The 13593-nt window shown below is 40.9% G+C and overlaps 1 protein-coding gene across 1 annotated transcript in view; it reads left to right on the forward strand.

Moving 5' to 3' along the window:
• WDR27 (WD repeat domain 27) overlaps positions 1-13593 on the forward strand; it is a 453976-nt gene that overhangs the window by 41004 nt on the left and 399379 nt on the right. The window contains exons 4-6 of the mRNA XM_040350915.1: positions 3231-3355; positions 7222-7329; positions 8706-8757. Coding sequence (XP_040206849.1) covers positions 3231-3355; positions 7222-7329; positions 8706-8757 — 285 coding nt within the window. The remainder of the gene's footprint in view (positions 1-3230; positions 3356-7221; positions 7330-8705; positions 8758-13593) is intronic.

The raw sequence follows: 13593 nt of genomic DNA on the forward strand, positions 1-13593 counted from the left end.
CACCGTCTGGTAACTCTAAAGGGGGATCATCCAACGGGAGGAGCACCGATTTGTGCCAATTAATGGCAAAACCAGAAAACTCCCCAAACCGCTCAATGAGTTGCATTGCTGCAAGCAGGGATCCATCCGTATCCCCCAGGTACAGCAGTGCGTCATCAGCGTACAATGATAGCTTATCCACTCTATGATTCCGTCTAAAGCCCACAATGTCAGGTGACTCTCGTATCCTAGTGGCCAAGGATTCCAATGCAAGGGCAAAAAGCAGGGGCGACAATGGGCACCCCTGCCCAGTACCCCGAAACAAAGGAAAGGCCTCTGACATCATATCGTTTATTCTAATCCTCGCTGTTGGGGTTGCATACAAAAGTTTTATCTATTTTATGAGACACCGCTGCTTTTAAAATTCAACATCAAAACAGTGTCATGGACTGTATTTCACGATATAAGCTCAGTTTAGTGGTAAAAATAAGTGTGAAATGCAAGATTTCGGTGGGTGTAAAAAGATGTCCGCATGGCGACTTCAGACTGCAGGCTTAATGTGGGCGGGTGTGCGCATGGGGGGGTGTTCCAAGATGGCTGTGACGGAACGTTACTTCCGTTACAAGTTTTGACGGGCCGCCTTATCTGACGGAACACCGGCCCTAAAAGTATAGAGGCTCAGTATCATGGGAGATGTAGTATCAGGATTGGAAAAGGAAGGAAACAAGGAGTCAGAGAACTTTGACATTCAGTCAGGACAAGAAGTGACATCACAGACACAGAAACCCGCTGTATCCGGCTAAAGGAGGTCATTTATACATAAACTGACAGTGGGGTTGTGCTTCATTTACATGCACAATGCATCTGTTGTTTTTGGGAGGAAAAGCTGGAGTTTTCTTTAAGCTGGCAGTACATGGCAAAAATTTTGGCAGACTCCAGCTGAATCTGCCAAAATCTGAGCGGCGGCGGACCTGTTGGCACCACCCGGTTCGATAAACCTTGATTGCAAAATCAAAAACTTCATCCATATCTATTTGTAGTAAAGCCTTTGTGCATTTTATGACTCTGCCTAGCACATGAAAAGCCCCAATGTTTCTTTCCTCTATATAGTTGTAAAATCAAAGGATCTTGGTGGAAAATTGTTGGCCAAACATTGACTGCATCCAATCGAATGCCGTCACTGTTTAGGCATTGAGACAGCTGCAGGTCCTGTGGTTATCTCAATGCAATGTCCGGCATGTGAAATTCCTTCTCTGTTTAATTTGGATCGGGGACTCATTTAGCCCACAGGTCTGAATGATAGAAATCCTAATGTGTATGGCTAGAAGTTCACCTTTCAAAAATAAATAAATAAATAAATAACTGCACATATTTTTGCAGGTAAAAAAATGTGCATTTATAGTTTTTTTAACAGTGCAACCTGTAAAGCATTGCACACACACTCAGCAGATCGCGGGTACAATGCCAGAATCCTGCAAACTCTCAATCAACTGTCTGCCCCTACCCCCCTAAACGGGCAGACAGTGGATTGCAGGAAGAATCAATGAACTATGAGAGCGCTCATCAGCACCCTCACAGTTCATTGAGAACTACAAGCCATCGGCTGTGGTGGACGACTACTTTTTCATTCATTCATTCACTGGAAACTTTGAATGAATAACACAGCTGAGTGGGTGGAGCCCCGCACAGCCGTGTTTTCAAAGAGTGATACTGGCTGCGGGCTGAAGATCCTTTACCTGCTGTCACAGAGCGGGGAGCGCTGGCTGCAGGGAGATGGGTGAATGATTTTTTCCAATCTCATGATTTTCAGCCTGGAGGAGAGATGTGGGGTCTTATTGACCCCACATCTCTCCAAAAGAGGACCTGTAACAATAGATTCCTATTACAAGGGATGTTTACGATCCTTGTAATAGGAATAAAAGTGATCACATTTTTTTTATTAAAAAAGTGTAAAAATAAAAAAAATTAAGTAGAATAAAATAATTTAAAATGCCCCTGTCCCCGGTAGCTCGTGCTCAGAAGTGAACACACATGTAAGTCCAGCCCACATATGTAAACGCCGTTCAAACCACACATGTGAGATATCGCCATGTATGTTAGAGCGCGAGCAACAATTCTAGCATTAGACCTCCTCTGTTAATCTAAACTGGTAACCTGTAAAAAAATGAAACATCGCCTATGGAGATTTTTAAGTACCAAAGTTTGGCGCCAATCTACGAGTGTGCGCAATTTTAAAGCGTGACATGTTGGGTATCTATTTACTCAACGTAACATCATCTTTCACATTGTACAAAAAATTGGGCTAACTTTACAGTTTTGTTATTTCTTAATTCAAGAAATAGTTTTTTTCCCAAAAAAATACGTTTGAAAAATGATTGCGCAAATACCGTGCGAGATAAAAAGTTGCAATGACCGCCATTTATTCCCTAGGGTATCTGCTAAAAATATAAATGTATATAATGTTTGGGGGTTCTGGGTAATTTTCTAGCAAAAAATTATGATTTTTATATGTTGGAGAGGAGTGCCAGAATTGCCCTGTATGGAAGTGGGTAAATCCCTAAAGTTGAACTCTAGGCAGAGTGACACAGAGATGAGTATATTGCTTTGCTGCTTCTCACAAACTATTGACAGGTCAGTGACAGCCGAGACTCCGAGAAAGTAGGTTGACGATGCTGGCCATCATTCAACTCCAAAAGCTGAGGTCATCTAGTTTCAGAAAATACGTACTGCGGGAGTAGCTCCAAATTGAGAAATGCAGGCAGATACTTATCCATCATGCCATACCATCAGGGTCTGCTTCATTGACCCCAAACATACAGCCAATGTCATTAAGAACAATCTTCAGCTTAAGGAAGAACGAGGAGTCCTAGAAGTGGTGGTTTGGCCCCCACAGACCCTTGATCCCAGAAAGACTCAATGAGTCTTTCTGGGATTACATGAGGAGACAGAAGGTTAGTTCCCCAAGATGTTAGAAACAGCCCACGTGTCGAGTTCCTTTAAGAAAACTGTGTGCAAGTGTACCTAGACAGATTGATGCTGGTTTGAAGCCAAAGGGTGGTCAAACCAAATGTTGATTTGATTTGGATTTCTCTTCTGTTCATTTACTTTCCATTTTGTACTATTTCAAAAAACATTCTTAATCTACAGCATTTTTTTCACATCTGCTTAAAACATTTGCCCAGTACTGTATATTAGTAGACTGCAAACTACTGTTTCTGAAAGCTTAATGCACATTATTATTACATGTTTAGGATTGCTACCTCGTGGACTTGTCATTGGAACCCTCATTGGTGATGTTCAGCATATAGCTTTCCACTCTAATAAAAAGTTGGTTGTGACGTGTGCAGGAACTAGAGTAGTTATACTTAATTCTCAGGTAAGTCGGCAAATGTATTGGTACAACTGTTAGAGGGAATAATAGTTCCTTGGACTTAATGGCTTGGTTTGTGTGCTCTGACATGCACTGTTAACTGTGGGACCTTATATAGACAGTTGTGTGCCTTTCCAAATCATGTCCAATCAACTGAATTTACCACAGGTGGACTCCAATCAAGTTGTAGAAACATCTTAAAGTGGTTGTAAACCCACTTTTTTTTACTTTTACCTACAGGTAAGCCTATAATAAGGCTTACCTTTAGGTATAAAGAATATCTCCTAAACCTGTACGGTTTAGGAGATATTCCCCTCGCAATGCGCCGCTGATTGCAGCGGCGCATGCGCAGGAGGGAATCCACGGCGAAAGGACCAGCAGCCGCCGACCCTTGCCGATTTGAAATCTCCCGCGCGGGAGTGACGTCATCGCCGCTCCAGCCAATCACAGCGCTGGAGCGGCGATACCCGGAAGACACGCCGGAGCAAGATGACATCTCGCTCGGCGTGGACCAGGTAAGTGTTCTTCACCTTGTTCAGAGGTAAGTATTTCATAATCAGCTAGTATGCGGTGCATACTAGCTGATTATGCCTTTTGCCTTGCAGGTTTGGAAAAAAAAATTGTTTATGCGGTTTACACCCGCTTTAAGGATGATCATTGGAAACAGGATGCACCTGAGCTCAATTTTGAGTGTCATGGCAAAGGCTGTAAATACTTATGTACATGTGATTTATTTTTTATTTTTAATAAATTTGCAAAGATTTCAAACAAACTTCTTTCACATTGTCATTCTGGGGTATTGTTTGTAGAATTTTGAGGAAAATAATGAAATGAATCCATTTTGGAATATGGCTGTAACATAACAAAATGTGGAAAAAGTTAAGCGCTGTGAATACTTTCCAGATGGACTGTAGATGTTTTTTTAACCATTTCAGCCCCGGAAGAATTTTCCCCCTTCCTGACCAAAGCACTTTTTGCGATACGGCACCGTGTTGCTTTAACTGACAATTGCCCAGTCGTGCGACGTTGCACCCAAACAAAATGAATGTCCATTTTTTCCCACTAATAGACATTTCTTTTGGTGGTATTTGATCACCTCTGCGGTTTTAATTTTTTGCGCTATAAACAGAAAAAGAGTGACAATTTTGAAAAAAGAGCAATATTTTTTACTTTTTGCTATAATAAGTATCCCCAAAAAAATAAAAAATAAATTTCTTTCTCAGTTTAGGCCGATATGTATTCTACATATTCTACATATTTTTGTTAAAAAAAATTGCAATAAACGCATATTGATTGGTTTGCGCAAAAGTTATAGGGTCTACAAAATAGGGGTTAGATTTATGTTTTTTTAATTATTTTTTATTATTATTAATTTTTTACTAGTAATGGCGACGATCTGTGTTTTTTCTTTTTCATGACTGCGACATTATGCGGACACATCAGACACTTTTGACACTAGTTCGGGACCATTGTCATTAATACAGCGATCACTGCTACAAAAATGCACTGGTTACTGTGTAATTGACACTGGCAGGGAAGGGGTTAAAGACAAGGGGGCAATCAAGGGGTTAAGTGTGTCCTAGGGAGTGATTATAACTAGGGGGGTGGTCTCACTACAACATGACAGTGATTTGCTCCCGATGACAGGGGGCAGTAGCTTCCTGTCATGTTGCCAAGAAGAACAGGGAAATGCCTTGTTCACATAGGCATCTCCCCGTTTTGCCGCTTCGTGACACAATCGCGAGCCCCCGGCAGATATCGAGTCTGTGGGAACCGCAGGCATGGTCACAGCGTACGCGGTGCGCGTGCCTACTAAGCCGCGATTTAAAGGGGACGTACCTGTAAGCCCATTTGCGCAGCCGTGCCATTGTGCTGACATATTAGCGGGTACCCCAGACTCGATGTCCGACTCGATGTCCGCCAGTACCTGCCAATCATCCTGTAAACAAGGCAGATCATGTTCTGACAGGAGGGAAGGCATGGATTCTGTGTCTCTGCAAAGCAAGAACTAGGATCCATGCACCTCCCACAGTGTAGTAAAACACTGGTTAGGCACACAGTTAACCCTTTAGTCGCCCCTGATGTTAACCCCTTCCTAGCCAATGTCATTAGTACAGTAGCAGTGCATATTTTTTAGCACTGATCACTGTATTAGTGTCACTGTCCCCAAACTGTCAAGCCGCGTACACACGACCATGTCCTAGAAAAAAACTAAGTTTTTCTCAATGTCAATGTGATTCTTGTCAAGCCTGCCTTGCATACACACGATCATGAAAAACAAATGCTTGAGCTAAGCGCGGTGACGTACAACACGTACGACGGCACTATAAAGGGGAAGTTCCATTCAGATGGCGCCACACGTGGGGCAAATTCTAAATTTTTAATGGCCATTTTTCGCGTTGAGAAAAATGCTTTGAAGCCTACACACGGTCATTTTTAATGACCAATTAAAAAAATGGCATTTTTCACGTCATGAAAAACGGTCGTGTGTACGTGGCATCAGAATGTCCGCTACAATATTGCAGTCCCGCTATAAGTAGCGAACCACCGTCATTACTAGTAAAAAAAAAAAAATATCCCATAGTTTGCAGATGCTATAACTTTTGTGCAAACCAATCAATATTCGCTTATTGGCCTAAATATATAAAGAAATTTGATTTTTTTCAATTGTTTTTATTGGATATGTTTTATAGCAGAAAGTAAAAAATATTGGTTTTTGTTTTAAAAATTTTAAATATTTTTTTTGTTTATAGAGCAATAAATACAAAACAGAGATGTGATAAAATACCACCAAAAGAAAGCTCTGTTTGTGGGGAAAAAATGATTTTTTTTGGGGGATAAGCGTCGCACAATTCTCAGTGAAAATAATGCAGTGCCCTATTGCAAAATATGGCCTGGTGATGAAGTGGGGTAAATCTTTCGGAGGTCAAGTGGTTCATTTGGCTAAATAAAAGAATTGGGGATTAGTTGTTGTTATACGATTAAATTAAAGGGTTAAGTGTCTATGACCCACATGTCAACCCCCATTGTTCTTTAAAATATGCAGCTGTTGGTTAATGTTCAGACATTTTTTGCCTCTATATTGAGTGATTTCTCTAGTTCTTAATGCAAGGATTATTTTCGGCAATAATTTATGTATTTTGGAATAGCACATATGTTGCGTTTTAGAGGGGTCTAGCATATGCCATAGTTCAGATTTCATCACACAGGCACCTAAGTATGGACATCTGGGATCTAAAAAAACAGAATCAGTTTTCCATAGTTAGGCAGAACATCCGACATGTGTAAGGGACTTACACTGCCGGATCTTAGGATGCAGTACCGCATCCGCCGCTGGGGGCATTTCGTGTCGAAATGCCGCCTCGGGTATGCAACAGCTGCAGTTTGAGACCCCTGGTAGAGGATTTTCGAAGTAGCAGAGTTTAGAGGCAGTCAAAGCTCCTTCTCCTGAATTCAAATGCCAAACGCAGCTAAACACGCTGATAGATGCGTTTGCACTTTAGCATTTATTCATTGCAATGGCCAGAATAAGCTAAAATATCAGTCCAATTAAATAAATAATCACCCAAACACTGAACGCTGCTAAACTCTGCGGTTTGAAAACAATGCAGCTTAGGTGAGTTTTTAAAGCTAATTTTCTCCCGTCAGTGTTTAACATAAACAGTGTGCTTGAGGCCTAAACCCAATAAAAACAGATTGGAAAAAAAAAGAAATAGAAAGTGAACAAAATGATGGATGCTAAAATCCAATGTATTCAATTTGTTGCAAGTGATCATTGACATGTTACTCAATAGGGTTTTTTTTTTTTTCTAATGCTCTGCATAAAATTATTAAAATGCTTTTTGTTTGTCCTTTTTTTTTTCTGGTAACAGAAAGAAGAAATACTTGCAGAGTTGGCAGTACACCAGGGACTGGTGACTGGTGCTGAATTTTGGGTTGATAGTTTCCTTGTGTGCATTTCTGAGGACAGAACTTTTTCGGTAATACTTTAGTACAATGTGTAACTATCTCTTGCTTCCTTTTTGTAAAGTAATATCATATAAAATATTAATAGGCTGTCAGTTAGCAGAAAACAACAGATACTGAGCAAAATAAGGAATTCTAATTATGAAAGTCTGGCATGTATATTTTATGAAAATGAATGAAGCTGTGGGAAACAAACATTTTTTATTCGGGTTAAAAGGTAAAGTTTCATTTTAAATGGAACCTGTACTCCATTTTACAATTTTAAAAAGGACAGTCCTAAAAAGAAAAAAAAAGATACTTGCTATTACTTTTATTGCTATAAAACGTCTGCGCTCTCTCTGATTATTTTCTACTACGGCTTCAATATCCTTTTCTATTTGGCTAAGCCTTACCAACTCTCATTCCATTGTCCAGTGAGACTTTTTTTTAGTGATCAGTAAGGGCACAGTAATTGGTCGGGAGAATGGCATTTTTGGAGTATAACCATAAAGGCAGAACATAAAGCCTATTGAGGTGGTGATAAAATGAGAGTTAATGAAATAAAATACTAATATAGCTAACAGTTAAAAAATAATGATTGCACACCTTAGCAATTTTTAAGTTTGTAAACTGCATTGAAAATTACGTTTTATATATTTAACACTCAGATTTTTAGTCTTCTACTGTCTGATGTGCCACACACCCTTTAAATATTTAACATCCACATACATTTTACTATTTCCAATTGCTATCAGAGAAACACCAACACAAGGCAGTACTCAAACTCCTGGCTTGGAAGTGTGAAAACAGAAAGAAAGATACATAGTTTAGGAAGGACTGAAATACTCTAAGGCCTCGTACACACGATAGGTTAACCAGAGGACAACGGTCTGATGGACCGTTTTCATCGGTCAAAACCGATCGTGTGTGGGCCCCATAGGTTATTTAACCATAGGTTAAAAAAAAGCCAACTTGCTTTAAATTTAACCGATGGATTCCTAACCGATAGGTCAAAACCGTTCGTTAGTAGGCACAACCATCGGTTAAAAATACACGCATGCTCAGAATCAAGTCGACGCATGCTTGGAAGCATTAAACTTCGGGTTTTTTCAGCACGCTGTTGTGTTTTACTTCATTGCATTCTGACACGATCGTTTTTTTAACCGATGGTGTGTAGGCGCGACGGACCATCAGTCAGCTTCATCGGTTAACCGATGACAACGGTCCTTCAGACCGTTCTCATCGGATGGACTGATCGTGTGTACAAGGCTTAATACTTTTATTAAGGTAGAATAGGATAAATAGGGTAAATGATTGACTTAAGCACTGTTGCACTATTTACTGGATAGCAGTAAATGCTTACTTTTACTTGTTGCCTACAAATGTTTTTTTTACATTATCTTAATTATAGGTATGGGACTACCATGCAGGACATTTGGTATACCAGTCTGGAATAATATCAGGTATGTATATTACTCAAATGAAGTTCATTGCTTAATTTTATGTTTATTTGCAGTGCGAAGAAATAATCCATATGTAGTCATTAGGGCTGAAACAACTAATCGACTATAATCGATTATGAAAATTGTTGTCAACTATTTCAATAATCGATTCAATGGTCAGCTGATTAGTTGGCCTGCATACAGAATGCATTATTTGTTTACATATCATAAAATACGGTGCAACACACATACAGCTCAGTACACCGTATATACATGTTAGTAAGTGCATGAGAGCTTGTGAATGTGTGAGGAGCAATGTTCATGGGATATGTAGTCCTGGGCAGATGAAAAAAGTGAGTGATTGTAACGACAGGAAGTTTTTTACCTTGTTATAGGGATACGCTATACTGTACTATACTTTGCAGTTTTCTATAGGGGCACTCTATACTATACTTTGCAGCTTACTATAGGGGCACTCTGAAGACAGGAGGAACCAGAAGGGTTTCGCAGTATAAATGAACCCTTTATATCAGCTGGTTTTGTACGATAAAGGGCTATTTTTTTTTTTTACCCCACTATGACAGATGCAGAGTGCCTTGGAACTCTTTTGTGCTGCATGTTAGATGGGTGATGGATTTTCCATCACCCCCCTTGCCACAGACTTTGCACATGAGGAAGTCAGATGCTGTCCCTAATGACATTGTACTTCACAGGGAGGTACTGCAATGGAGTGTAAGGTTTCTCATCTGCCTCATTAAAATCTCTTCCTTCTTGAAGGTTGGGGTGCTATTTTCCACAGTTTTTTCCACTAACTTCTTCAGACAAGGTAAGATGCAACAAACTATCAGAGCGAGGATAATCAAAATAATCAAAACAGCTATACCTATTTGAGCTAAAATCTTTTTCCACCCGCTCATCCAGCTAAAATATTGGTCCCATGGGTCTGAGATACCTGAATTCTTTTTTAGCTCTGCTGATAGACTTTCCAACTTTTTGATGGCCAGGGTGACCTTACCATTTGGACCAGTGTTGTCGGAGATGTATGTACAGCACGTCCCTGTACCTTCTATCATTTTAGAAACACCCCCCTTTCTGCTAAAATCATGTCCAAGGCCATCCTATTCTGAAATGTCATGTAAGATGTGGGGGCTAATTGGTCAGCTATCCCCTGTAGAGCATCTCTGGTGTAATTCACGAACCGCTGCTGGTTGTAATATATGTAATTTATCCAGTCTACATTTTTATTAATAGTGATTATGGGAATCAGGGACTTACAGTAAAACCTGCCTTTACTTGGTCTCAGGCTTTAAACTCATCCGGGACCCCCCTTGGGACCCCTATGGCATCTATATACTGATGTGGGTCAAAGCTTCCCTCAGGAGTACTCCTCTTACGCCTGCGGTTGGGTGACGGTTCTGGTTGAGGGGTAGATGGGTCATATGGGAGGATGTGAAGTGGCATAATAACCTTTGCTAAGGCACACTCTAGCACTACCACAAACATAGCAATTGGTCTTATTGTGTTTGTCTGTGCTGTACTTCATCCATTGTAGCCACATATTGGTGTCAGAGAAGCCAGTCTCTGCAGCCATGGTGTCCTCAAAGGTGGGATTTTCCATCGCTACCATATCACCTAGGGCGTGGATATGCGGATGGAGGGTCTGAGAGGCTTAGCGAATGGCTGGGTTGATTGCCAGTCTGTTGAATTATACATGTCCTTTAGTTGGAATTTTCCCAGCGGCCCTCCTATACCTCCTGACACCCATGTTCCTAACACATATATACCGGCATCACCGGGGCTAGGGTTCTCTATAGTTAGGGTAAGTGGCATGTTGTGGCCTGTTCTCCCAGTGGATAGGCATGTACCTGGTTTTGACAGGGTCATTCTTTTTAACAAGGATTTCCCATTATCTGTTCTATTCAGAGAACTCTGTGGTTTGTACCCCCAGTCTGCTCCTGTATTCCACCCCACTGACCCCCAATAGTCACTATCTGTGACACATATATAGGTGGATGCATACTGAGACCTGTGTCCAGGGGTGTTATACCAGTTACATTGCCAGGCAACATCTGAGGGTCAGGAGGCTATATTGCAGTAATCAAAGGTGAAAGTGGCCACATGTGTGTTGGATGAGTTGTACCAAAATTGTGTGATGCCCTCCTTTTTTTGTGATGGCCACTTGTTGAGCTCCCACCAGAAAAATGATATACAATATGGACATCATGGTGCAGGCAGTGTCTTGTCCTCAGGGGTTGGGACTTTCTTGCAGTGGGAGGCGTGGATCCAAGTGTTCTTCCCAGCCAACTTGACAGACGTGGTTGTAGTCAACAGGACCTGGAAGGGACCATCATATCTGGGTTTGAGGGAATGTTTTCTCACAATTTTTTTTACTAGTACCCAGTCTCCAGGTACCAGCCTGTGTGTTCCTGTGTCTAATTCAGGATCTCGAATGGGCATGTATTCAGGTTAATTCTCGTGACAATGCAGTTACATAGTTAGTCAACACATCAGATTGCAACTGTAACTGTTGTGGAAAATAACAACCAAGTTTGGGTGCTGACCCAAACAAAATCTCATAAGGGGATAGGGAGTGTTCTCCCTTAGGTGTGTATCTGACACTGAATAGGGCAAAGGGCGGGCTGTCCGGATAATTCATGCCAGTCTTGTGGGCCATTTTCAACATTTGGGTTTTTAGGGTACCAAATGACTCGAAAGTCGTGGGTGGCACCGTGGGCATATCTTGAGTCTGTGTGGATGTTGGCTCTTTTGTATCCCCCCCCTTGGGAAATGGAAGGAGGGTGGCAAGTTCTTGAACATATTTCCAGTTTTGAATTGGTTCTCCTGCAGCATTTGCAAATCTTCCTTTTTGGTCCTCAATCATGGACTACTTTGAGAGCATACTTGCTATTAGTGTAGATGTTGGCTGTTTGATCCTTTGCGGTCTCACAGGCTCTTGTGAGTGCTACCACTTTGGCAACCTGCACTGAAAGTGATGAAGGGAGTAGTTGGGTCTCAATCACTTCCTCCAATGTTGTCACCGCATATGCCATTCTTGGGACTCCATCTTTGTATAAGCGTGAACCGTCTACAAACAGGATCAGATCAGGATTGTCAAGAGGAATGTCCTTTACTGGGGAGATTTGATTTATTTCTTTCATAAGTTTTAGGCAGATGTTGTCTCCCTCCTCTTCGAGGTCTTCTTCTCTCTCTAGGGAAAAGCTGGCAGGCTTGATTGTAGTACATCTTTTCACTTCTATTTCTCCTAAATCAAGCAGTATTGCTTCATAACATCCTTCTAAATCATATCTTCTCTTTTGTACAGCACCACTGGCACAGGTTGCAGCTGTAGTTTTCTTTTTGTGTTCTTGCCACAACATGGATCTTGGTGCATCCACCAACCAGATCTATTTTATACACGGCTTGAAAGGGTTTGCAGTTAACAGGGCAGGATGAGGAGGTTTCACACCATTTAAGAACGCAGGATATATACAGAAAACAATCTTTTGGAAAGCCAAAATCCAGGGAAACACTGTTCAGACAAATTGGACACCTCTCAGTTGAACTTAATGCTATGGCACCAGTCCCATCTTTACCTTCATCTCCATCTTTTTCTTCATGTTGCTGGTCTTGTAGATGAGCATAAACATTTGCTTCTCATCCTTCCCACTAAACCTAATAATGTGATTTATCTCAGCAGGGTCAGAAATTAATGCAACCATAAAATCACCATCCAAACAAAGGCTATCGTAGCTTTGATTCCTCAACTGCAATTCTGTTATTCTATCATCTGTTGTGGAAAGCGTAATGTTACAAAAGCATCTTTACCATCCTTCTCAGACATGCACAAATTAACTTCTGTGTGCTCAGAAAGTTCATGCTGCTTTACTATTCATTTATCATCATCTCCCTCTTTCTTCTGCTTACATCTGTCAGGCAATCTGCATTTTCTGGCAGGATGACCAATCCTGCCACAATTATAGCATTTCCTGGTTTCCTTTTTGAGAAACAGCTCCTTGACCATCATTTTGGGCTACAAAAGCATTCAGCCTTTCTTGTCTCACATCCAGCAATCCTCATTAATAATTCTACAACATTCTGTCTACTTTCTTCATAGTGCAATTCACTTTAAATGTTCTTTAAACCATTTTAGTTTTGTTGCCATTAACCATTTCCTTCAGCATCAGCATTCTTACAGTCTATCTTGAAGTCTCCATTCTTTCTCTGTTCCTCTCAGATTTTTCTGTCCAGTAAATCACTTACTTGTGAAGATAACATACTTATTTCCTCTTCTAAAGGAAATTGCCTTTCTCCACTTTCATGTTTACTATCTACTTCATTAAATCATCAATAACCTTCTGTATCTGTCTTCTGGCATGTGGTTCCTTGATTTTATATATATCACTCACATTTAAACATCACATGTTATACTAGTAATTTCACAGCTGGTCAAAAGTTAAGATTTTACAGACACAGTCTCTCACACATGAATTTGTCCATCGAAGAAGCAGAATTAAGGGGGGTCAAAGGGGGGGAGTTGGAAATCCGTCTCACTTCTCTCTTCTTCTAATGTTCCGCCATTCTTTTGGCTGCTTCTGGTGACAAGGAGACCTCTCGATAACATGCCCCTCCTGCTCAGCCTCTACTTCTATCTGCTGTGACGACTTTCCTATGCCCTCTTTGATCGGGTAGTGGACGTTAAGGCAGAAGAATAAGACCTCAGGTCTTTCGGGCACCAGAGGGTGGGGTCCTAATAATTCTTGACTATATCCTGACTCCTTTACTTTTAATAAACCCCAGCCACCCTCATGGATACCAAACATTAATCCACAAACACAATTATGACATGACATGACATAC

This window comes from Rana temporaria, chromosome 4, assembly GCF_905171775.1.
Source record: "Rana temporaria chromosome 4, aRanTem1.1, whole genome shotgun sequence".
Lineage (NCBI taxonomy): Eukaryota > Metazoa > Chordata > Amphibia > Anura > Ranidae > Rana > Rana temporaria.